The following is a 25,276-nucleotide window of genomic DNA, read 5'->3' on the forward strand; positions in this document are numbered from 1 at the left end:
GATATCATGGTCTACTCTAAAACTAGGGAGCAGCATGAGTAGCATTTGAGGGAGGTATTAGAGACCCTGAAGGCGGAGAAACTTTATGCAAAGTTCTCCAAGTGTGAGTTCTGGCTGCGGGAAGTACAGTTTTTGGGGCATATCATCAATCAGGAGGGCATTTCGGTTGATCCAGCCAAGGTTGAGGCTGTGATGTGATGGGAAGTACCAAAAAACGCATCATAGATTCGTAGCTTCTTGGGCTTAGCGGGCTATTATCGGAGATTTATCCAGGATTTCTCCAAGATTGTTGTGCCATTGACCCGCTTGACCAAGAAGAATGTGACCTTCCGATGGGGCACGAATCAGCAGATGGCTTTTGAGACCCTGAGACGGAAGTTTGCGAGGCTCCGATTCTAGTACTACCTGAGGGGTTGGATGATCTGGTGGTGTATTTTGACGCATCGATTTTAGGGTTGGGTGCGGTACTGATGTAGAGAGGGCACATGATAGCGTACGCCTCGAGCCAGTTGAAGCCTCACGAGGCGAATTACCCCACACATGACCTGGAGCTGCGGGGTGGTAGTGTTTGCCCTCAAGATTTGGAGGCACTATTTGTATGGAGTGCGGTTCACTATCTATACCGATCACAAGAGTCTGAACTATTTGATGGATCAGCAGAACCTCAACATCCGAGAGAGGAGGTGGCTGGATGTGCTGAAGGATTATGATTGCGAGATCTAATACCACCCAGGGAAGGCCAACGTGGTGGTTGATGCATTGAGCCGCAAGACGGCGGGGTCCCCGATTAGGGACATTTGTATGAGGATGACAGTGACTTCTCCTTTGTTGGATATGATCAAAGAACCTCACGCCGAGGGGGTGAAGAAGGAGAATTGGAAGATCGAGTGGATTCGGGGGCAGTATCCTTTGTTTGTGAAGGACAGTCGCGACCTTTTGATGCAATGTGGTCGAGTATGGGTACCAGAGACAGGGGGAGTGAGGCAGAGGCTATTGGAGGAGGTGCACAAGTCCAAGTTCTTTATACACCAGGAGCTACGAAAATGTATAGGGACTTGAGGCTGGGTTATTGGTGGCCCTGCATGAAGCGGGAGATCGCCTGGTTCGTGGGGCGGTGCTTGACCTGCAGGAAAGTCAAGGCCGAGCATCAGCGGCCTCATGGCAAGGTTCAGCCACTACCCATTCCCATGTGGAAGTGGGAAGAGATCACCATGGACTTCATCACAAAGTTGCCTACGACGGCGAGGGGAGTGGATGCTATATGGGTGATCGTAGACAGACTAACGAAGAGTGCCCACTTTATTCCGATTTCCGAGAGTATATCCGCGGAGAAGTTGGCAGACATTTATGTCCAGGTCTGTAGTCTCCGACAGGGATGTCCGGTTTACTTCCAAGTTTTGGAAGAAGTTCCACAAGGAACTGGGCACTCAGCTACATTTTAGTATGACGTACCACCCTCAGACTGACGGTCAGAGTGAGAGGACGATCCAGACGCTGGAGGACATGCTCTGTGCATGCGTGCTGGATTTTGGAGGGAGTTGGGATACATACCTCCCACTGACAGAGTTCTCGTACAATAATAGTTGTCATGCTAGTAATGACCGAGCCCCATTCAAGATGTTATATGGTAGGAGGTGCAGGACCCCAGTGTGTTGGTACAAGGTTAGGCATCGGGTCATGGGGAGCACTGAGGTAGCGATCAAGACTACCGGATTGATTCAGCAGGTGCGTGACCGGTTGCTAGTCGCATAGAGCCGTCAGAAAAGTTATGCTGAGCGACGGCGTTCGGATCTCGAGTTTCAGGTGGGGGATTTTGTATTGCTGAAGGTTTCGCCCTGGAAAGGGATTATCAGGTTTCGAAAGAGGGGTAAGTTGGGGCCTCGGTTCATAGGCCCGTTCAGGATCACGACCCGAGTGGGCAAGGTATCATATCATTTAAAGCTGCCAGAGGAGCTTAGTTAGATTCACAACACCTTCCACGTATCTTAGCTTCGGAAGTGTGTTGCTGACGAGTCTGCGGTTATTTCCTTGGATGACATTTAGGTGGATGGGAGTCTGAATTAGGTCGAAAGGTCGGTCGCCATCTTAGATAGGAAGACAAAGGGTCTTCGGAACAAGGAAGTGAAGCTGGTAAAGGTGCAATGGCAGCACCGCAAGGGTTCCGAATGGACTTGGGAGCCGGAGGAGGAGATGCGGGAGCATTACCCTGATCTGTTTACAGCTATGGACTTCGAGGACGAAGTCTAGTTCAAGTGGGGGAAAGTTGTAACGCCCTAGATCAGGTATGGCTTGAGACCCTCGAAGAATTCCTATTTTGACATAACTGGTCCCTTGAGTACGTTGGGCGTACATATGAGTACGCTTAGCATACTCTGCATGAAGAATCGCGGAGGAGCCTTACGTATGATGGGCGTGCGTAAGGGTACGCCGGGTGTACACAACAGAGGGCCAAAACCCTAAATCTCGGACGTGTCCCCTATTTAAACCTCTTTTAGCCTCTTGGACCAAACCCTATCAGCCTCTTTCACCTCTTTTCGTCTACCTTCAGCTGAGATATTGTGTGAGAGGATTTTGAGCTTAAGAAGTGGGTTTTGGTGGCCATTTTAGAGTTCTTTCAAGAAGAGGAAGTGGTCAAGCAAGCTTGGGACGGTTTGGTGCTTCAAGAATCTGCATCTTGGTCTTTTTGCAAAGCTTCTGTAGGTAAAAAGCTTACACCTTTCCACTTAAATCTCTAGATCTAGCTAGGGTTTTCTAGTTTTGTCCCTTTGGTTGATGTTGCACCTCTACTTGTGAGTTAAGCAACTCCAGAAGGTGGGAATGACAGATCTGAGGTCCCTTGGTCCTTTAGTATCATAAAAATGGAGTCTTGATGGGAGTTTTGGCATCATGCATGGGTTAAAGACCTTGGAAAGGTCTTAATGGAGGTGTTGGGTGTATGTGAGGCATGCAAAGGCATAAAGTTGCCAACTTTATGCCTTAGGACGTCTTAACAAACTTAGATCTGGCTTTTGGACGTAAAGGAAACGAGTATTAAGCACTTAATGGAGAAAGTGCTTAATCTGGTAGTACACTCGGCGTAACCCAGTCTACGTCGCGCGTAGTCCCAAGACCCCAGTACGATGCGCGTACCAGGATGGTACGTCGAGCGTACGCATCACAGTTGGACCGAATATGTGGGGTAGCCCATGACATTCTTACAGGTTTTATGTATGCATGGCTCATGTGATATGTGTGTAGCTTTAATTAGCTAACATGATATGTGTATGGGTATTGTGTGTCGTATGCTCTGGGGAACTCACTAAGCATTTCGCTTACAAGTTGTTGATTTCTTTCAGGTACATCTGAGCCTAAGGGCAAGGACAAGGCGTGATGGCGCGGCGTGCACTCTATCTCTCTTTCACTGATATGTTTTGGGCACACTCTGATGATTTAAATAAGTTGTAATGAATGCTGATTTGAAAACAATTATGTTGGGATTTCATGGTTTATGCAAATGTGTTTTATTAATTAAAAATGGAAAATTTGTTTTGAAAAATTTGGGTCGTTACAATAATAGGTATAGTTTAGAGGATTACTACTTACTACTTCTATAACAGTTAAACTTACATGAGTTAGTTCATACATGAGTCAGTTCTTACATACTATAACTAGAACAAAAAGGACCATACATACTATAACTAGAACAGAAAGGAACATACATACTATAACTAGAACAGAAGGGAACATACATACTATAACTAGAACAGGGAGGAACATACATACTATAACTAGAACAGGGAGGAACATACATACTATAACTAGAACAGGAAGGACAATATATACTATAACAAGAACAAAATAACAATAATGTGAGCTACTACTTCATGGCATAGCAATATACTTGTTATGTCGCGTTTTGTAACCAGAGTCTCCTGGAGGGAGAGCGGGCATTATGTGTATAGATCTATATGGGACTGGCAATCCTACATCCCAACTGTTAGCTACAGTCCGGCAGGCAAGCCAAGGGGTGACAAATGTCACATTAGTTTCGACGCCAGAAGGTCGTCATGTTTATACTAGTCATTTAGCATGGTAATAACCTCATCACATTTTACCTTAATTTAACTAATTGGTTTTAAGGTAGTTAGTACTTCAGTAGTTATTTTATACAACAGTACTGTACATCTTCATTTTTCTCATTACATTCATATAGTGATATTCTCACATCGAGTAATGCAAACTATTTTCTAGTAAAGATAGTCATAAACTTGGGAAAACATACATTTTTACGAGAAAACAAACATACAAAACAGTCGGGTCTTGGTAGAAGACTACTTTCCATTTTAGTAGAAAATATAGGATTTTCTAGGAAGTATACAAACATTTACACCAAAAACACTTACAAACATTTTCATAAAACTAATGCAAACATTTGACACAAAAATACTTATGAACTCACCAGCTTAAATGTTGATCTATTCTTTCAAAATAACTTGTATTCTCAGGAATCCAGTAGACGGGTACACCCCCGGAGCTTTTAAGAAGATAGCTTAGTACCATGCTGCGTCTTTTGTCTTTTACCATATCTACTTTGATGTTTGAATATGTAATGTTCAAACACTTATGTAAAAACTTACACTTATTAATGAAATGGTTGTTTGTACTTTGATTACTATAATGCATGTGTTGTGATACTTGACATGACGTCCTCCGCCCCCGAACGTTTCCGTCGTTCCGGTTTCAGGGTGTGACAATCGGCTTTCCCGGCATCGAACCCTATTTGGCATCGGGCCCTTCCCGGCATCGAGCAAATCTCGGAATACATAAGAGCATAATCAGTAGTACACAGAAACCTAAGCGCATAACATTAACACTTAAGCATTCCTCGGGCCCCGCCCGACATCGGACCGTAATCTGGTAACATACTAACGTTCCTCGGGACTTACCCGGCATCGAACCGATGTCTGGAAACATACAATACAAACACATGCAAGAATCACAAAGACATCAAGCATACAAGCATTCCTCGGGACCGCCCCGGCATCGGATCGAAATCCGGAAAAACATATAATCCTACATCGGGCCCCATCCGGCATCGGACCAAAGTACGGAACTACTACTAGCTAAACGGGCTAGCCTTAGTGCCTTAGACCCGTTCCTACTGGAGGAAACTCACTTCGAATGCTAGCTGTGAAATCTCATGTGAGGAATCTCTGACGGCTGCTCCAACGACTCCCCGACTATCAATTTCATAATAACACTTAATCAAAACCAGATAATCCTCTTTAGGGTAAAATGACCATTTTACCCCTAGTCAAAGTCAACGTCCTAGTCAAAGTCAAAGTCAAGGTCAACTCCCAGTCAACCAAACTCGTCGAGTTACCTCCTAACTCCGCGAGTTCTTGTACTACTCAGACTCGTGGTCAGCCCAGTCAACTCGTCGAGTCCCTTCACAGACTCGTCGAGTTCTACCTGGCATACAATCGGGACAACCCGACTTCAACTCGTCGAGTCCCTTACTGGACTCGCCGAGTTCCCCTGTCTGTTTGGGCTATCTTAATGGATTAAGCCCCTACACTTCAGATCCAAGCTTCATACTTCACATAAACCCTGAAAATGTCCTTTTAAGGGTAAAGTTTCTGACTTTACCCGTTAATACCACTTCTTAAAGGGTTTAGCTCAAACCCTAATTCTTTGGGACCTAGAACTTGGTCCTTCAGCCCTCCATACACCAAACTCAAGCTTAAAACCTCAAATCTAAACCCCTAACACTACTTGGACACGTAAAGTCCCCACATTTCCCACATGCATGGCCTTTTAGGGCTAAAAAGGCCAATATGACTCTCTAAGGCTTGCACGGGGGCTCCAAAGGCATAAAGTTTGCACATTTATGTCATAACAGCCCCTCTAGGTACTAAATCTGGAGGAATACCCACTTGGGTCGATCATTTCCCAAAAGCTATCAATCTTGGACCAAAAACCCACATAAAGAGGACATAAAGAGATCTAATGAACCAATAGCCAAGATAGAAGCTTGATTACTAGAAAAATGTAGCAAATGGAGTGTAGTTTATGGATCTACTATTCCCTTCTTGAGCCCTTTATCTCCTTATTCTTCCACAAGCTTCAAAAGCACACAAAGGTCACTCAAAATGGCTCACACTATCAAAGAAAGCTCTAGGGTTTCATGGATTAGGGTTTGGGACAAAGAGGCTGGAAATGAGGCCAAGGAGTGGGGGTTAAGGAGCTTAAATAGGGTACAAAACCCCAAAATTAGGGTTTCAATCGGGCCGATCTACTCGTCAAGTCGAGGGCTCTTGACTTGTCGAGTAGATAACTTAAACCCCACGCATATTCTGCCCTCTACTCGACGAGTTAGGGCTACCAACTCGTCGAGTTGCCCTTCTAAAATAACTAAATAAATTAGTTAAAAGCATACCAGGAACCATGCGTTATAATTCTCCCCCACTTGTCTTAGACTTCGTCCTCGAAGTCTGCTGCTTCTGAAAACAACTCCGGGTAGTGCTCCCTCATCTCCTCCTCGGGCTCCCAAGTCCACTCTGAACCCTTACGGTGCTGCCACTACACCTTTATTAACTGAACAACCTTGTTCCTCAAGGTTTTCATCTTGCGATCCAGAATCGCCATCGGCCTCTCAATCTAGTTTAGGCTGTCGTCATCCTGAATATCCTCCAAGGGCACAATCGCTGAATCATCCATTAGGCACTTCCGCAACTGAGAAACATGGAAAGTGTTGTGGATCTGACTGAGCTCTGCTGGTAGATCCAACCGATACACTACCTTGCCCACTCGGGCTATAACCCTAAAAGGACCAATGTACTTGGGGCCCAGCTTGCCCTGTTTTTGGAACCGGATAAAACCTTTCCAAGGTGACACCTTCAGGAGGACCATATCGTCCACCTGGAACTCCAAGTCTGAACGTCGTTTGTCGGCATAGCTTTTCTGCCGACTCTAAGCAGTCTGGAGCCTGCTCCGGACCTGCTGGATCCGCTCTGTAGTCTTGAGTACTACCTCAGTACTCCCCATGACTCTCTGACCGACCTCGCCCCAACAGATTGGGGTCCTACACTTCCTCCCATAGAGCATATCGAAGGGAGGTCGGTCTATGATGGCGTTGTAACTTTTGTTATATGAAAATTCCGCTAACGGAAGATACGTATCCCAACTGCCACCGAAATCCTAAACATATGCGCGTAGAATGTCCTCGAGAGTCTGTATCGTCCTCTCGCTCTGTCCGTCTGTCTGAGGGTGGAAAGCGGTGCTGAAGTGGAGACGAGTACCCATCTCCTCGTGAAACCGCTTCCAAAATCTGGAAGTGAAACGAACATCTCGATCTGACACCACCGAGACAGGCACTCCATGTCGTGCCACTATCTCACGCACATATATCTCGACTAGCTTCTCGGCCGATATGCTCTCCTGGATCAGGATAAAATGAGCGGTCTTTGTCAACCTATCCACGATGACCCATATCGAATCTACTCCACGTGCGGTCCTGGGAAGCTTGGTAATGAAATCCCTGGTGATATCCTCACATTTCCACACGGGAATGTCTAGCGGCTGCATCTTGCTGTGTGGTCTCTGGTGCTCAGCCTTGACCTTCCTGCAGGTCAAGCACCGCTCCACGTACCAAGAAACGCCCCGCTTTATGCAGGGTCACCAGTAATCATGGTGAAGATCTTGGTACATCTTCGTCGCCCCAGGATGGATGGAGAACCTCGACTTATGGGCCTCATCCATCAGAACCTGCCGCGCTCCGCCCCAGTACGGAACCAGACCCTCCTATGCAGGGTCAACAACCCTTAGCTGTCATAATCAAACGAGGCCACCCGGCCTACCATCCGCTCGCACTTCTGGCGCTCTTCCTTCAGGCCCTCAACGTGCACATCTCTAATCTGCTCTAGCAATGGAGTAATCACTGTCATCCTCATACATATATCTCTAATCGGACCCGTCACCGCCTTGCGGCTCAGGGCGTTGGTCACCACATTGGCCTTACCCGGGTGGTAAAGGATCTCACAGTCATAATCCTTCACCACATGTAACCACCAACGCTGCCTCTTGTTCAGATTCAGCTGATCTATGAGGTACCTCAAACTCTTGTGGTCCGTGTAAATGGTACAACGGACTCCATAGAGGTAATGCCCCCAAATCTTAAGGATGAAAACCACAGCCCCTAGCTATAAATCATGTGTCGGATAGTTAGCCTCGTGAGGCTTCAGCTGCCTTGACGCGTAAGCTATCACATGACCCCTCTACATCAAAACTGCACCCTTGCCCGTAATCAACGCGTCACAATAGACCACGAAGTCATCGACTCACTCGGGAAGAGTCAAAATCGGTGCCTCGCATAACCGCGGTCTAAGAGTCTCGAAGGTTGCCTGCTGCTCAGGCCCCCAGCAGGATGTCACCGACTTCTTGGTCAGTCGTGTCAAAGGAACAACGATCTTGGGGAAATCCTGGATGAATCTCCGGTAATAACCCGCTAGACCAAGAAAACTCTGAATCTCAGTTGGATACCTCGGAACCTCCTACTACATCACGACCTCTATCTTGGCCGGATCAACCAGAATACCCTTCTGGTTGACGAGATGCCCAAGAAACTGCACCTCGCGCAACCAGAACTCACACTTGGAGAACTTTGCAAAAAAGTCTCTCCCTCCTCAATGTCTCCAGAACCTCCCTCGGGTACTCCTCATGTTGCTCCTGAGTCTTGGAATAGACCAAGATATCATCAATGAAAACGATCACAGACCGATCCAACATCGGTCTGCACACTCGGTTCATGAGATCCATGAACGCGGCTGGAGCATTGGTGATCCCAAACGACATCACCACAAACTCATAATGACCATAGCGAGTCCTAAAAGTCGTCTTCTGCACATCCTCCTCTCTAACTCGCATCTGGTGATAACCCGATCGCAAATCGATCTTGGAGAACCAAGATGCACCCTGTATATGGTCAAACAAATCATCGATCCTCGGGAGGGGATAACGGTTCTTCACCGTTACCTTATCCAGCTCCTGGTAGTCTATGCACATCCGATGCGAACCATCCTTCTTCTTCACGAAAAGGATCGGTGCTCCCCATGGTGAACTACTCGGCCTGATAAATCCCTTGTCTAGCAGCTCTTGCAGCTGCGTAGACAACTCCTGCATCTTGAGATGAGCCAACCAATATGGTGCCTTGGCTATCGGAGTCGCACCAGAGACTAAGTTGATCCTGAACTCAACCTGCCTCTCCGGAGGTATCCCAGGCAAATCCTCTGGGAATACATCTAAGTACTCTCGTTGTCCCGGGTATCCATAACATTAGCGACATAACCTGCACAACCCTGGATCACTAACCCTCGTCGTTGAACATAAAACTGGTCCGCGTTGTGGCCTCTCTCCCTGGATCACTAACCCTCCCCCACTAGGAGTCCGCACCCTCACTAGCTGCTGCTCGCAGTCGATCATTGCCCCATTGGGGCTCAACCAATCCATACCCACTATAACCTTATTCCCTCGTAGGGGAATAGGAACCAGATCCACTGAAAACTACTCATCAAATAACTGTAGTGTACAACCTCTGTGAACCCTCACGACTCTAACGGTCCTATCATTTGCTATCTCCACATCAAGTGGGCAATCCAGCTCCCCCGGAGCTCGTACTAATCGCTTGTTGAGCGCGAGCAACACAAAAGATCGGGTTGCACCCGAATCGAACAATAACAAGGCTGATATACCCTTCACTAAGAAAGATCCTATACTAAACACATATACATAAGCAATAATCATAACAAATAAAGAGATAAGGAGAGAATACATACCCGTCAGAACATCGGGAGCCGCACATTCCACCTCTGTAGTAAGCTGGAAAGCCATGCTCCTCGCCGTAGGCGCCTCTGCCCGGCCCTGACAGCCATTTGTAATCCTCAACGTGGCAGGAGCGAGTACCGCCACCTGTCCTGCTGCTGCCAGACTCGGACACTGGGCCTTCTTGTGGCCCCTCTGATTGCACTGGAAGCAAATCAGATCTAAAACTGATGTGCTGGTGGTGGTTGATAGTTTCGTTTTTATTACTTCTTTTCATAGTTTATTTTTAGTTAAAACCATCTCATTTTAGTTAATCTTCATGCATATTTTCTCTTTTTGTTATTTTTCTCCTTTACCGGGTGCTTTCCAGTCTTTTGAGCTTATTTGCAGGATTTATCGAAGACTATTTGTTAGTGGAGGTGTGGAAGGAGTGCGGGACTGCTGGAGTCTTGCAATTTGTTCATGGACTTGAAGTGGTGCAATTGGGCTTGGTGTCAGTATAAGTGAGAAGTGCGTTGGACTTAATCTTTGGACGAGGATCCGAGTTAAAGAAGGCTAATGAGGCATCAGACCATCAATGGAGGCTTTGGAATAGCATAATTGGACTTCCAAGAATTGATGCATTTGGGATGGGATGTTAAAGGAAGATTGGGCTGGATTACATACTAATTGGGCCAAGGCATGCAAGCAGCGAGACCCACGCGGTCCGCATGGATCCACAAACGGTCAATGTGGATCGTGCTGAAGTGAATCCGGTTTTTGACTTTTTGACTCTATTTTGGGAAGGTTGGTGGATAGCGTTTGGGGAACTTTTGAATCTGGAAATAAGCACTCTTTACTAAATATTTGGGGGGAATTTTCATTATCAATACTTTAAAGAACAACTCTATTTTGCTCTCAAGAAGGCTTGGGAAGATTTTGAAGATTGGTGTCATTTCATTTCATCCTACACTTTGAATCATGTTTGGTATCTCTAAACTATCTTGTATTTCTTTTATTTTGGTCATGCTTGGCTAGATTCTTATTTGGTTGATTAGGGTTAAATCCCATGGATGATTGGTTGCTTTGAAGACTAAATGTTATCTTGTGTTTGAAGTTTATGGAAATGTTTTCTAGTTAAACATCTTGTTGTGTTTATTTATCTTTGATCATGAGCTTTGATGAATGAATGCTTATTTTTGTTGACTAATTTTTTGGTTAAGTAATGGACTCTCAAATTAGTAAGCAACAAATGGTTTATATGTTTGTTTTCATTTCATTTAGACCATGGAAATGTTTACTCCATAATGATAATGTAAGCATTTTATTATCTTTTGGACTTGGTAATTCTTAGAAATTAAAGCTAATTGATTTTCACAAGATTATATGCTTAATTTATTTTGTGACTTTAATTAAGAAAATGTGTTAATAGCTCCTCTAACCATTTTAATAGCTATGAAGAGTTGAGGTAATTTGTGCTTATGAATTGCTATAGCCAAGTTAAATTGATTCATAAGTTATTCCATTTAGTCTAATGATATGTCAACCATGTCATCCATGTGGTGTACCCAAAATCAACCAATTTCACTTCATTGAATTTAATCAAATCTTTTACTTGTTTATTTGTCAAACTTATATTCTAGCTTAGTTTTAATTTTGTCAAACAATCAAAAAGAATTAACCCCCCCCCCCCCCTTTACTTTTACTTTCGTTTTACAAGTACTTGAACAAGTGATTTACATAGAGATTTAAATTGAACCAATCTCCGTGGATACGATCCCTTTACCACTATACACTATTTTAGTGTGTAATATTTAGGGTATTTATTTTGTTGGCCTCGACAACCCAGATCTCAACGTACAGGTGCTTTGATTTATAATCCGGAAATTGAAAAAGAAGCAACACGTTTGGCGAAGGAAAAGAGAATAGAACGTGGTCAATCTTCTAATCCTCACGGGGATCCGGAGGTTGTACCCGCTTCATCAAATGATACGGAACCCAATTCTAGTCCCGACCCTTGCCAAGAAATTCCTGAAACACCACCCATACAACAAAATCCACTCATTATTGAACCAATTGCAATGGCGGACGGATGACAAGCTCCCGAAAGAACTTTGAGGCAAATGATGGAAACCGATGTTACACAAGCTCCAACCGGTATCAACTACCCGGTTTTGGAAGGAGATTTGGAATTGAAATCAAGTTTAGTCCATCACCTTCCTGATAGGTTTTATACAAACAATCCTATGTGTGCATGCAACCCTAATTGGATCTATGTTTTCACTATAAGACATACAACTATATGAACACAAAATAAACCCTAGCATGCTTCTATAATTTTCGAAAATCATATAGAAGTGTAGTAGACATACCTTTGTTGTTATATTGCAATAACAACTACTTTCCTTGATCTCTTGAACTCTTGAAAGCAAGCACCACAATTGTAGTGCCTCTAATGGCTCACAAACACCTTGAAGCAAGAAGGCAATTAAGAGAGAGAGGGGAAGGATGCTAATTTCGGCCCTAGGGTTTCCCTTGGAATCAAGTGGCCTAAAATTGAAGCATAGGGCATCTATTTATACTGTAGGGTGCTAGGGTTTCAGTCTAAACCCTAATGGATAGCTTAGCCACCAAGCAGCCCAAGGAACCTTCTGGAATGAGGCCCTTGGACGAAAATATGATGATCCCTCATCATAATTTCGTTCCCCCTTAGTCCATTAGGTTTCCCAACCCAAAACTCAACTATCACACATTTGACAGTTTATACCCCTTTATTTAATTAATCTCTTTTAGTCACCAAATTAATTCCTAATTAATTTATGACTAATACTAATTAAATAAATATGATTTCTCCTTTAATATATTATTCTTATAATATATTAATAAACCATAATATCTTCTCTCTCATATCAAATTACCTTGTCAAGTTGCTTTGGTGAAGGCAACCCAAAAGGACCATGCACACTCGGGTCAAGTACATACCAAATATAGTTACGGACTTAGACACTAATCCAACAGTCTCCCACTTGGATAAGTCTAGTAACTACATCTCACATATGACTTCCGTATCCGATTAGCAATCGTAGCTTTCAATAGCCGCTGTCAACTCTGACCAATAATCTGTCCTTCAGATAAGGGATCGTATAATCCTCTGTTCTAGATATCATGCTAACAATACTTATTGTTTAGCATTTTATTTCTTGATCTCTGATTTGTTCGACATAGAACTCAGTTGAACACATCAACTTCATCCTGACCGGGCCCAGCACATAAGTCAAACCAAATCATCAAGTGGCCAAGATATCACTTTTATTCTCATAGAATAAAAGGAACAGAAAAACGTCGACTAATATGCCTTTATCATTTACTAGTTAAACCACACACAATAATGTGTTTTATAACATCAAGTTACTGATGCGTTTTCGCATTATCAATGTATAATCAACTAGCAAACAATAACCATATCTCTAGGTTTAAAGATTATATGATATTATCATCTTGCGATCACCTGTGATAACATTCATGAAGTGATACCAGCAAGTGTGGGTCTATTCCAATGCTCAATACAAATTTCATAAGCACTCATAAACTTTGCAGCAAACCTTTGCTATGTCTAAAACTTTTCAGACAATCTACAAACAAATTTATGACAATCTTCCTTCATATCTACTTCCAACATATGAACGATTGTGGACTGTTCGAATAATCTTATTATTCAGGAAGTCAAAACATGCAAAATTGAAACAATAGATAAATTATCAACACAAGATAGAAGCTTTCTTATAAATAACACACCTTTATTTAATCATCAAATGTTGAATACATGATCATCAATTACAAGTTTCCTTCCTATCTAATCTAAACTAATATCGTCCTTCAGCCCTACGCTCCTAGCGTGCTGCAAATGCTTAACCCTACTCAGTCCTTTCGTGAGGGGATCTGCTGGGTTATCTTCTGACGATACCCTCTTCACAACGAGGAGTCCCTCTTCTACTCGATGTCTAATAAAATGGTATTTCCTGTTGATATGACGAGATCTGCCATGATCCCTTGGTTCCTTGGTTAAGGCAACCGCTCCTTCATTATCACAGAAAATTTCCATGGGCTCTTTTATGGATGGCACAACTCCAAGGTCTCCAATGAAGTTCTTCAACCATATAGCCTCCTTTGACGCCTCGCTCGCCGCAATGTACTCTGATTCGCACGTTGAATCAGCTACGGTTTCTTGCTTGGAACTTTTCCAAGTCACTGCTCCTCCATTCAGGGTAAAGACCCAGCCCGACTGCGATCGGTAATTATCCCGATCTGTCTGGAAACCAGCGTCACTGTACCCTCGCACCCTTAAGTCATCACTCCCACCCAGGACTAGAAACCATTCCTTAGTCCTTCGTAGGTACTTAAGAATATTCTTGACAGCAATCCAATGTGCCCTACCAGGATTCCCTTGATATCTGCTGACCATGCTCAAAGCGAAAGCCACATCAGGGCGAGTACAGGTCATAGCGTACATAATTGAGCCAACTGCGGAAGCGTAAGGTACTCGGCTCATATCAGCTATTTCTGCCTCTGTACTCGGGCTCTGAGTCTTACTCAGTTTGGTTTTGCATTGGATTGGTAACTCCCCTTTCTTGGAATTTTCCATACTAAAACGTTTTAGTACCCTTTCCAAGTATGTATCCTGACTGAGTCCTATCAGTCTCTTACTTCTGTCTCTCACTATCCTTATTCCCAGAATATATGCAGCCTCTCCGAGGTCCTTCATAGCGAAACACTTCCCAAGCCAGGACTTGACCTCCTGCAATGTTGGGATGTCGTTTCCTATGAGTAGTATGTCATCGACATACAATACGAGGAAGCTCACTATACTCCCACTGGCCTTGACATATACACATGACTCATCTTCATTTCGCAGAAAGCCAAACTCTTTGACCTTCTCGTCAAAACAAAGATTCCATCTGCGAGACGCTTGCTTTAATCCATAAATGGATTTCTCAAGCTTGCACACTCTATTTGGATGCTTTTCATCGACAAAACCCTCTGGCTGATTCATGTAAACATCCTCAGCCAACTTCCCATTTAGGAAAGCGGTTTTTACGTCCATCTGCCAAATTTCATAATCATGAAACGCAGCTATCGCAAGCATTACCCTAATAGACTTTATTTTCGCAACTGGTGAGAAGGTCTCATCATAGTCAACTCCAGGAGTTTGAGTAAAGCCCTTCGCGACCAATCGCGCTTTATAAGTGTGCACTTTCCCATCCATGTCTGTCTTCTTCTTGAAGATCCACTTGCACCCGACCGTCTTACGACCTGGCACATTGTCAACCAAATTCCAAACTTGGTTGTCATACATGGACTGAATCTCGCTATCCATTGCCTCTTTCCATTTAACAGACTCTGGGCCTGCCATGGCTTCCTTGTAGCTGTTAGGTTCGTCCAGATTTACTAGTATACTATCACTAATAAACGTATCCCCGTCAGTAGTAATATGGAAACCATAAAACTGGGGTGGAACAACAACTCTACTTGAACGTCTAAGAGGTAAGGACTGGTCAATAGGTTCAACAGGAGTTTCCTCCTCAGGTTGCATGCCAGTGTCAGAGGTTCCTTCTTCTCCTGACTCTTGAAGCTCTTCAAGGTCAATCTGACTCCCACTGTCTCCTTGGCTTATGAGTTCTCTTTCTCTGAAAACCCTCTCCTAGCAACAAAGACAACATTGTCATTTGGTCTATAGAAGAGATAACCAAAAGACTTCTGTGGATAGCCGATGAAATAACACTTCTCACTACGAGGTTCTAGCTTGTCGTGAGTCTCTCGTCTTACGAAAGCTTCACAACCCCAAACCTTGATATGTGCTAACGAGGGAGCTTTCCCTGTCCACATCTCGTGAGGCGTTTTGGTAACCTTCTTGGTGGGAACTAAGTTAAGGATATGGGCGGCAGTCTCCAAGGCATACCCCCAGAATGAGATTGGTAACGAAGCACGACTCATCATAGAGCGAACCATGTCCAACAAGGTTCGATTACGTCTCTCAGCCACACCATTCAATTTTGGCGTTCTAGGAGGCGTCAATTGTGAAACTATTCCACACTCTTTCAGATAGTCGTGAAACTCAAGACTTAGGTACTCTCCCCCTCGATCAGATCGAAGCATCTTGATTTTCCTGCCCAACTGATTTTCCACTTCATTCTTGAACTCTTTGAACTTTTCAAAAGTTTCTGACTTTTGCTTGATTAAGTAGATATATCCATATCTACTATAATCGTCTGTAAAAGTCACGTAGAAGCGACAAGCGTCCCTTGTGGTGGATCTAAAGGGTCCACATACATCTGTGTGTATGAGATCCAATACACCCTCACCCCTTTCACATGTGCCAGTAAAGGGCGACTTGGTCATCTTCCCAAGTAAACAAGACTCACACACGTCATCGTCCCTAAGGTCGAAAGACTCCAAGACTCCATCCTTTTGGAGTTGGGCTATGCGTTTCTTGTTCACATGGCCAAGGCGACAATGCCACAAGCATGCTTTGTCCAAACTTGTGGACGAATCAGTATTCAAAACATCATTTCCTAAATTATCAATAACTAACACAGATTCATAAATCCCATTACAAGGTAATGCATTGAAATAAAAGACACCATTCAAATAAGCATTAATAGAACCATTACTATTATCAAATGAATATCTGAAACCTTGTCTAAACAAACCATGAAAAGAAATGATGTTTCTTGCCATATCTGGCGAATAGCAACAATTATTTAAATCTAGCCCTAACCCATTACTCAACACTAAGGAATAAACTCCGATCTTGATTACTGGTGAAGACTTCTTGTTTCCCATGATCAAGTTTATCCTTCCATGCTCCACTTCCCTACTTCCTTTTAGGCCCTGCATATCAGAACAAATGTGGTAACCACACCCTGTATCAAGAACCCATGAAGTAGCAAATGATGAGTTATTAGATTTAATTAAATACATACCTGCGAAGGTGGGTTTTATCTTCCCATCCTTAATATCTTGCAGATATTTAGGGCAGCTTCGTTTCCAGTGGCCCTTCTGGTGGCAATAGAAGCACTCTGCTTCCTTGGGGTCAGAAGAGGGCTTAATAGAACCTGCTTTGGTCCCACTAGAAGAAGAACCATCTTGGGTCTTACCCTTATGGTGGCTCTTGTAAGGAGCCTTCCTCTTCTTTCCCTTTCCTTGGCCAATTGCCAACACAGGAGCAGCTACAGTAGAGGATGATGCAACAGATTTGTCCTTGAGGTTGCTCTCAGCTGTCCTCAGGAGCCCTTGAAGCTTACTTAGGGTGACCTCTTCCTTATTCATGTGGTAGGTCATTCTGAACTGGCTGTAGCAGGAAGGCAAGGAGTGGAGGATGATGTTGATAGCCAAATCCTCATCAAACTTAACATTAAGTTTGAGAAGACGATCAACATATCTTTGCATTCTTTGCAAATGAGCAGTTAGGGATTCTCCACTCCCCATCTTAGCGGTGATCATGTTGGTGATGATCTCATAGCGCTCTTGCCTCGCGCTCTGGTGGTACCTGTCCAGCAAATCTTGATGCATCTCATATGGATACATGTCCTCATAGGACTTTTGGAGTTCGAGGTTCATGGTGGCCAACATGATGCAATGAACTTTCGTTGCATCACGCTCGTGGGCCTCAAAGGCGGCCATCTCTTCAGGAGTAGCTTCTTCTGGGTTGATCCTTTCAAGCTTCTCGTCTAGGACATATTCTTTGTCCTCATAACGAGTTATCATGCGAATGTATCTCATCCACTCGTTGAAGTTCGAGCCATCAAATGTCACTTTTTGACACAGGTTCATCAACGAGAATGACCCAGAAGTGTTGTTGTTTGCGTTTGCGTTTGACATCTGAAATAGAAAGGAACAAAGTTTGATTAGAATGAATCCCTAATTAAACACCCACATGAGAAATTAGGGCTAGGATCCAACAACATTATTTACAACTTAGAAAAGGGATGTCGTAATCTAAAAGTAAATAATTTGAAGGTAAGTGAATGACGATTCACTAATTTTCACCATGAAAAACGAAAGAGGTTAAGTTTTAAATGTATTTGAAAATTCCTAGATTTCTTTTGAGATTCATTGAACATTTCAATGGCATGTTTAAATCTCGATATGCACTTCAAATTTGCGACTGGGATGCCGAGGATCGCAAACAAGTTTGTGAATAACCATGCGAATCATCATGGTGCACTCAATGTCTTCATCACCTAATCAATGTGCTGGTTAGCCACGCACGCTCCATTGATCTATGATAAGACATCGAGCCACCCTTTGTCACCAATGTCAATCCCAAATTAGTGTGCTGGTTAACCACGCACGCTCCACTAACGTTTGACAGGGGTACAAAGTGCAATTCCATGGAATAGCATCATTTTCACATTTTACCCTAAAGTAACTAAGAGTGGGAATTTGTAAAACAATGCAGTTACTTTAATATTTCCATTATACTTATAATGAGGAATTAAGTGCCCTATCCTATCCGTTCGGCTAACGACCCTCCACCAGTCAAGCAAGCGGTAGATGTGAGTGTACATCCATTAAGCGCTATTTTATAGGCAGCAACCTTATACCCACCTTATAGACTGGCTTCGTGAATGAGGCCTACTAGCGATAAGACTAGCTTATTCTTATACATATATATAATAATTAATCTTATAATATCATAATTGTATAAGGGTGTATTTTAAAACATTTTAAAATACTAGTGTCTTTGTTGCATTTAAAATTTTCGAAAATTAGACAATTTAATTTAAAATTTTAAACACCAAAAATCTTTGATTTAATAATTATCAAAATTAAACAATTAATTTAAATTATTAAATCATGAAGGATTATCATAAGATTAAACAATTAATTTATCCTAATCCTTTTTATCCCCTAGATTTCGAAATTTATGGAAAGGATAATTCAAGATCTTCAATTATCTAGTTTAAACAATTAAGTTGATAATCACAAAGATGGCATTATCCAAATCCCTAAAATTTTGGGATCTTGTCTTGGGGGGCAAGGGATTTTCGAAATCCCTATGGTTTCATAACCCTAATTTCGAAATTTGGAGGCTAGGCAAAAAGGGTTTAAGAACCCTACAAAAAATCGCCAACTAGGGTTTCTTAACCCTATTTTCGAAAAACACCAAGCCTTAGGGTTTACTTGCCATAAACCCTAATTTGTCAAATTCATAATATGTATCAAATCAAATTGAAAACAAAAACCAAAGGCTCTGATATCACTAATAGGTTTTATAGAAACAATCCTATGTGTGCATGCAACCCTAATTGGATCTATGTTTTCACTATAAGACATACAACTATATGAACACAAAATAAACCCTAGCATGCTTCTATAATTTTCGAAAATCGTATAGAAGTGTAGTAGACATACCTTTGTTGTTATATTGCAATAACAACTACTTTCCTTGATCTCTTGAACTCTTGAAAGCAAGCACCACAATTGTAGTGCCTCTAATGGCTCACAAACACCTTGAAGCAAGAAGGCAATTAAGAGAGAGAGGGGAAGGATGCTAATTTCGGCCCTAGGGTTTCCCTTGGAATCAAGTGGCCTAAAATTGAAGCATAGGGCATCTATTTATACTGTAGGGTGCTAGGGTTTCAGTCTAAACCCTAATGGATAGCTTAGCCACCAAGCAGCCCAAGGAACCTTCTGGAATGAGGCCCTTGGACGAAAATATGATGATCCCTCATCATAATTTCGTTCCCCCTTAGTCCATTAGGTTTCCCAGCCCAAAACTCAACTATCACACATTTGACAGTTTATACCCCTTTATTTAATTAATCTCTTTTAGTCACCAAATTAATTCCTAATTAATTTATGACTAATACTAATTAAATAAATATGATTTCTCCTTTAATATATTATTCTTATAATATATTAATAAACCATAATATCTTCTCTCTCATATCAAATTACCTTGTCAAGTTGCTTTGGTGAAGGCAACCCAAAAGGACCATGCACACTCGGGTCAAGTACATACCAAATATAGTTACGGACTTAGACACTAATCCAACACTTCCAACTTTTCATGGATTAGAGAATGAAGACCCTCATAAGCATTTGAAGATGTTCCACATTATTTGCACTAGTATGAAGCCACAAGGGTCAACCGATGACCAAATCAAATTGAGGGCATTCCCCTTTTCATTGGCCGATAGAGCAAAGGATTGGTTATTCTATCTTCCACCGTGGTCAATCAACTCATGGACCGACATGGCATGAGCTTTTCTTGACAAGTTCTATCCCGCTTCAAGAGTCTCAAGTCTTAGAAATGAGATTTGTGGAATCCGCCAAGGTCAAAATGAGACTTTTCATGATTATTGGGAGAGGTTCAACAACTTGTGCTATAGTTGCCCACAACATCAAATTCCGGAACAACTCCTCATTCAACATTTCTATGAGGGATTGTTGCCAATGGAGAGAAGATTAGTTGATGCCTCAAGTGGTGGAGATGTCTTTAGCAAGACTCCACAACAATCAAAACAACTCTTCAACACCATATCTGCAAATTCACAACATTTTGGCCCGCGCCAAGATATGAAGAGAGAAACTCAACAAAAAGTCAATGAGGTGGGAACATCAAACCTCAAGTCTCAAATCAAAAACTTAACCTTCGTTGTTCAAAAGTTAGCCATGGGACAAACTCCACAAGTGATGGTTTGTGGAATATGTGCAACAATGGGACATCCTACGGATATGTGTCCCATTCTCCAAGAAGATGCGAAACACGTGAATGCCACGGGATAATTCCAAAACTACCACAACAAACCATCCGGTTACCAAAATGCATACAATTCAAGTTGGAAGCCAAATCCCAACATGAGCTACAACCCAAGACCATTGCCTCAAAATGCATTGGTTAGACCTTCCTACCCACCACAACAACCTCATTACCAACACCCACAACCACACTATCAATCCAAACCGCACCCTCCACATCATCACCAACAACGTCCTCAATCATAACCAAGTAGCTTCGGAATGTCTCTTTAAGACATTGTCAAATCCTTAGCCACTAGTACCCAACAATTCCAAAAAGAGACAAGAACTAGTATCTCCAACCTTGAAGCACAAATGGGAGATATAGTTACATCTTTAAGAAAGTTGGAGTCCCGTGGCAAACTCCCTTCTCAAACCGAAAAGAACCCAAATGTTAATGTGGTGACCTTGAGAAGTGGTAAACAAACCGGAGAAAGTAGTTCAAAGAAGAAGTCAATGGAAGAGGAGGAAGAAATAGAGATCATCCCCGTTGAGGATCCCGTTGTTAAGAATGCCACACAAGACGGAGTTCCAAAGAAGATTACCCCTCTAGTGACTCCAATAACCACTCGACTGCCATTCCCCTCCCGACTTGCAACTTCGAAGAAAAATATGGAGGAGAAAGAGATCTTGGACACCTTCCTAAAGGTGTAAGTAAACATCCCTTTACTTGATGCAATCAAACAAATCCCTAGATATGTGAAATTCTTGAAGGAACTTTGTACCAACAAGAGGAAATTGAAGGGAAATGAGAAAATCTCAATGAATGAAAACGCATCCGCGGTTTTGCAAAGGAAACTTCCACCTAAGTGCAAAGATCCAGGAATTTTTACGGTTCCTTGCAAGATTGGGGATGTCACATTTAGTAGTGTCATGCTTGACCTTGGTGCTTCTATTAATTTCATGCCCTATTCGGTGTATGAATCATTGAATGTCGGACCTTTGAGTGAAACCGGAGTCATAATCTCTCTTGCAGATAAATCAAGTGTCTTTCCTAGAGGCGTTTTGGAAGATGTTTTAGTGCAAGTGAACCAATTGGTCTTCCCAGCGGATTTCTATGTGATTTATTTAGAAGAACAAGTGTCCTCCAAGTCGGGTCTAATTTTACTTGGGAGACCATTTTTGAAGACGGCTAGAACAAATATTAATGTGTATGCGGGAAGCTTAACGATGGAGTTTGATGGGGAAACGATAAGTTTCAATATCTACGATGCTATGAGATATCCTAGTGATGTTTCATCTTTATATTTTGTGGATGTTGTCGAACCATTAACCCAGGAATTGTTTGAGTTGTCTAATGGTGACATGTTGGAGATGATTTTGAGCAAAGGATTTGATTGTGGAAAATTAGCCAAGAAGTTGAAGCTCTACTCGTGAGACGCGGAAGTTGAAAGATTGGTAAACAATTTGGAGATCAAGAAAACCACTCAATTCAGTGTGAAGCAAATTGAGTTACCTCAAACCCATACAAGATTGCCATCCTCCCTTGTTCAACCACCGGAACTAGAATTGAAAGTCCTACCCCAACACTTGAAATATGCGTACTTGGGAAACAAAAAGACTCTTTCGGTCATCATTTCAACTCATTTGACCGAATGTGAAGAAGAGAAACTTCTCAAGGTGTTGAAGGAACATAAAGAAGCAATGGGTTAGACGATTGTGGATATCAAGGGATTGAGCCCATCTACTTGTATGCACAAGATCTTGATGGAGGATGAATGCAAGCCGAGTCGGGATGCGCAAAGAAGATTGAACCCGCCTATGATGGAAGTTGTGAAAAAATAGATTTTAAAGCTCCTTGATGCGGGGATGATCTATCCAATCTCGGATAGCAAATGGGTGAGCCCGGTGCAAGTTGTGCCAAAGAAGACGGGAATCACGGTGGTCGATAACAACAATGGTATGATGGTCCCCACTCGCGCACAAAACGGGTGAAGAGTATGTATTGACTACCGCAAACTCAATGCAAGCACAAGAAAATATCATTTTCCATTGCCTTTCATTGACCAAATGTTAGAAAGGTTGGCCGGAAAATCTCACTATTGTTGTCTCGACAGGTACTCCGGTTTTCACCAAATCCCGGTGGCACCCGAAGACCAAAAAAGACAACATTTACATGTCCATTTGGCACTTTTGCATAACGGAGAATGCCATTTGGATTGCGTAACGCCCAACCACTTTCCAACGTTACATGGTTAGTATCTTTTCAGAATATGTTGAAAACATAATTGAGGTTTTTATGGATGATTTTACGGTATACGGAAACTCCTTTCAAGAATGTTTGACCAATCTCACCAAGATTTTAAAAAGATGCATTGAAACGAATTTGGTTTTAAATTTTGAGAAATGTCATTTTATGGTGAGTCAAGGTCTTATTTTGGGTCACATTCTGTCTAAGAAAGGAATTGAGGTAGATAAGGCAAAAATTGATGTTATTCAAAGCTTACCTTACCCGACTTGTGTCCGGGAAGTTCGTTCCTTTTTGGGTCATGCAGGTTTCTACCGAAGATTCATTAAGGACTTTTCTAAGATAACCAGACCAATGTGCCAACTCTTGCAAAAGGATGTTGATTTCGAGTTCAATGAGGCGTGCAAAGAAGCTTTCGACAAGCTCAAAGATTTGCTTACATCCGCTCCTATCATGCAAGCACCAAATTGGGATCTCCCCTTCGAGATCATGTATGATGCAAGCAACTATGCTATAGGCGCCGTTTTGGGTCAAAAGAATGGAAAAGCCTCCCATGTGATTTACTATGCGTCGAGAACACTAGATAATGCTCAAAGCAACTACTCTACCACAGAGAAGGACCTATTGGCCATACTGTTCGCTTTGGAGAAGTTCAGAGAATACCTACTCGGTACCAAAGTCATAGTGTATTCGGATCACGCGGCACTCAAGTACTTGATGACAAATAAAGATGCAAAGCGAAGACTCATCCGGTGGATCCTACTATTGCAAGAATTTGATTTGGAGATTCGGGACAAGAGTGGAAGCGAGAACCTTGTTGCCGACCATCTAAGTCGGATCACTTCAAATGAGACTCCTTTCTCGTTGCGGGATGAGTTTCCGGATGAGCATCTCTTTTCCCTTACTCAATCTATTCCTTGGTATGCCGATATCGTTAACTTTTTGGTCACGAAAAGGTATCCCGACACATTCACGTGTGCTCAAAAAGACAAATTAAAAAGTGATGCAAACTATTACGTGTGGGATGAACCTTATTTGTGGAAACATTTTCCCGATCAAATCATTAGGTGATGTGTGCCTGTAGTGACATAAGAACATGGTTTGGCATGCGTAATTAAAGTTTTCACAATGAACATGGTGATTTGGGTGTTCAAGAGATGTATTGATTGTATATGGTGTTACACAAAAAGGATCTAGATCTAGACTACATAAATAACACACACTTACACACTCAACTTTTACATCTCTCAAGCACACCTCTACAAGTGGTATGAACCCAATATTTATAAAGGTGTTTACATGTCTCTCTCTCACTCTCACTAACACATGGGTCTAAAGGCTAATGCACCACATGCAAGTGGGTCTACAAGAGTCAAACCATTACAAAGTCATACATGAAGAACTTTGCACCCCAACATTCTCCCCCTCAAAGTTAGGAATGGATGACCCACTTCAAATCTTCCAAAATCGAGCAACTACGCGGTTCGAGCCTCAAAGGTGACACATGTCGAAACGAACTTCAATCTTTAATTCTTCCATGATTCGTCAATTTGGGCTCTAGGATGTGAAACCATACAAACCGAGCAGCAACGAATGATTAACTCCAAATAATCACCCAAAAGTTGCGCATAAAAACACACCCCAAAAATCTTCAATAAAACCAAACCCATTTCGAATACATCATTTCCGAACATCCAATTGCATCATTTCGTAGACTTCAAAAATCAAGGTCACTTCGGTCTTCAAATCCGCGTAATATGAAAAATTCAAGTTCGAATTTCCATATAAATTTCTCCCCCTTTTTATAATCGAAATTTTATTATAAAACCTTCAAGGAAAGAGAACGTGCTCTATTCGGAATTTTTCGTGTCAAAACTCCCCCTTAACATGTGGCATAAACTTTGTGCTTCAATCCGAAAAATTCAAAAAATATTGAATTTTTAGCTTTGTTCACGGACCGCCTTTGACAAAATTTCTCAAAAATGGGTAGAAATTGGCAATTTCAAAATTCTGCAGTGACCCGGTGCGCCCAAAACAGCAAAATATGCAAAACTCTCCCCTTTTTCCAAAGCTGGGTAGAAAGCGTCAATTTGCACAAACTACAGGGGCTTGAAATGCATTTTCTTCAATTTTCAGCAAAAAAAGTCCTTTTTCGAATTTGGGTATGAACCGCCAAACATTCGAAGCCTCAGGGACTATTTTCAAAAATTCTGCCATTATGCAACAAACATACGAAGAGTTGTCCCAAAAATTCGAAATTTCAGAAAATTTTCGAATTTGGGTGAAAAGTGTCAAATATTCGAAACTTCAATTAATTGTTGAGTTTGCCAAACATTCGAAATTTCAGCGGCTGAATTCGAAAATTCTACTTTTTGATCAAAACATACGAAGACTTTTGCTCGATCATACGAAGCCTTTTCCCAATTGACAACCATTCGAAATTTGAGGGACTATATTCGAAAATTTTGGTTTTGCTTCCAAACATACGAAATTTTGCCAAACATACGA

At 42.3% G+C, this 25,276-nt stretch overlaps 1 protein-coding gene across 1 annotated transcript; it reads left to right on the top strand.

The window, feature by feature from the left end:
* The first annotated feature begins 20,895 nt into the window (after positions 1 to 20,895).
* Positions 20,896 to 21,957, top strand: LOC145131180 (uncharacterized). The gene is made up of 2 exons (XM_079065910.1): positions 20,896 to 21,230; positions 21,276 to 21,957. The coding sequence occupies exons 1-2, from the start codon at positions 20,896 to 20,898 to the stop codon at positions 21,955 to 21,957; spliced, it is 1,017 nt and encodes a 338-aa protein (XP_078922036.1).
* The last annotated feature ends 3,319 nt before the right edge of the window (positions 21,958 to 25,276 follow it).

The sequence above is a fragment of the Lactuca virosa genome, chromosome 8, assembly GCF_052849685.1.
Source record: "Lactuca virosa cultivar CGN04683 chromosome 8, Lactuca_virosa_CGN04683_v6, whole genome shotgun sequence".
NCBI lineage: Eukaryota > Viridiplantae > Streptophyta > Magnoliopsida > Asterales > Asteraceae > Lactuca > Lactuca virosa.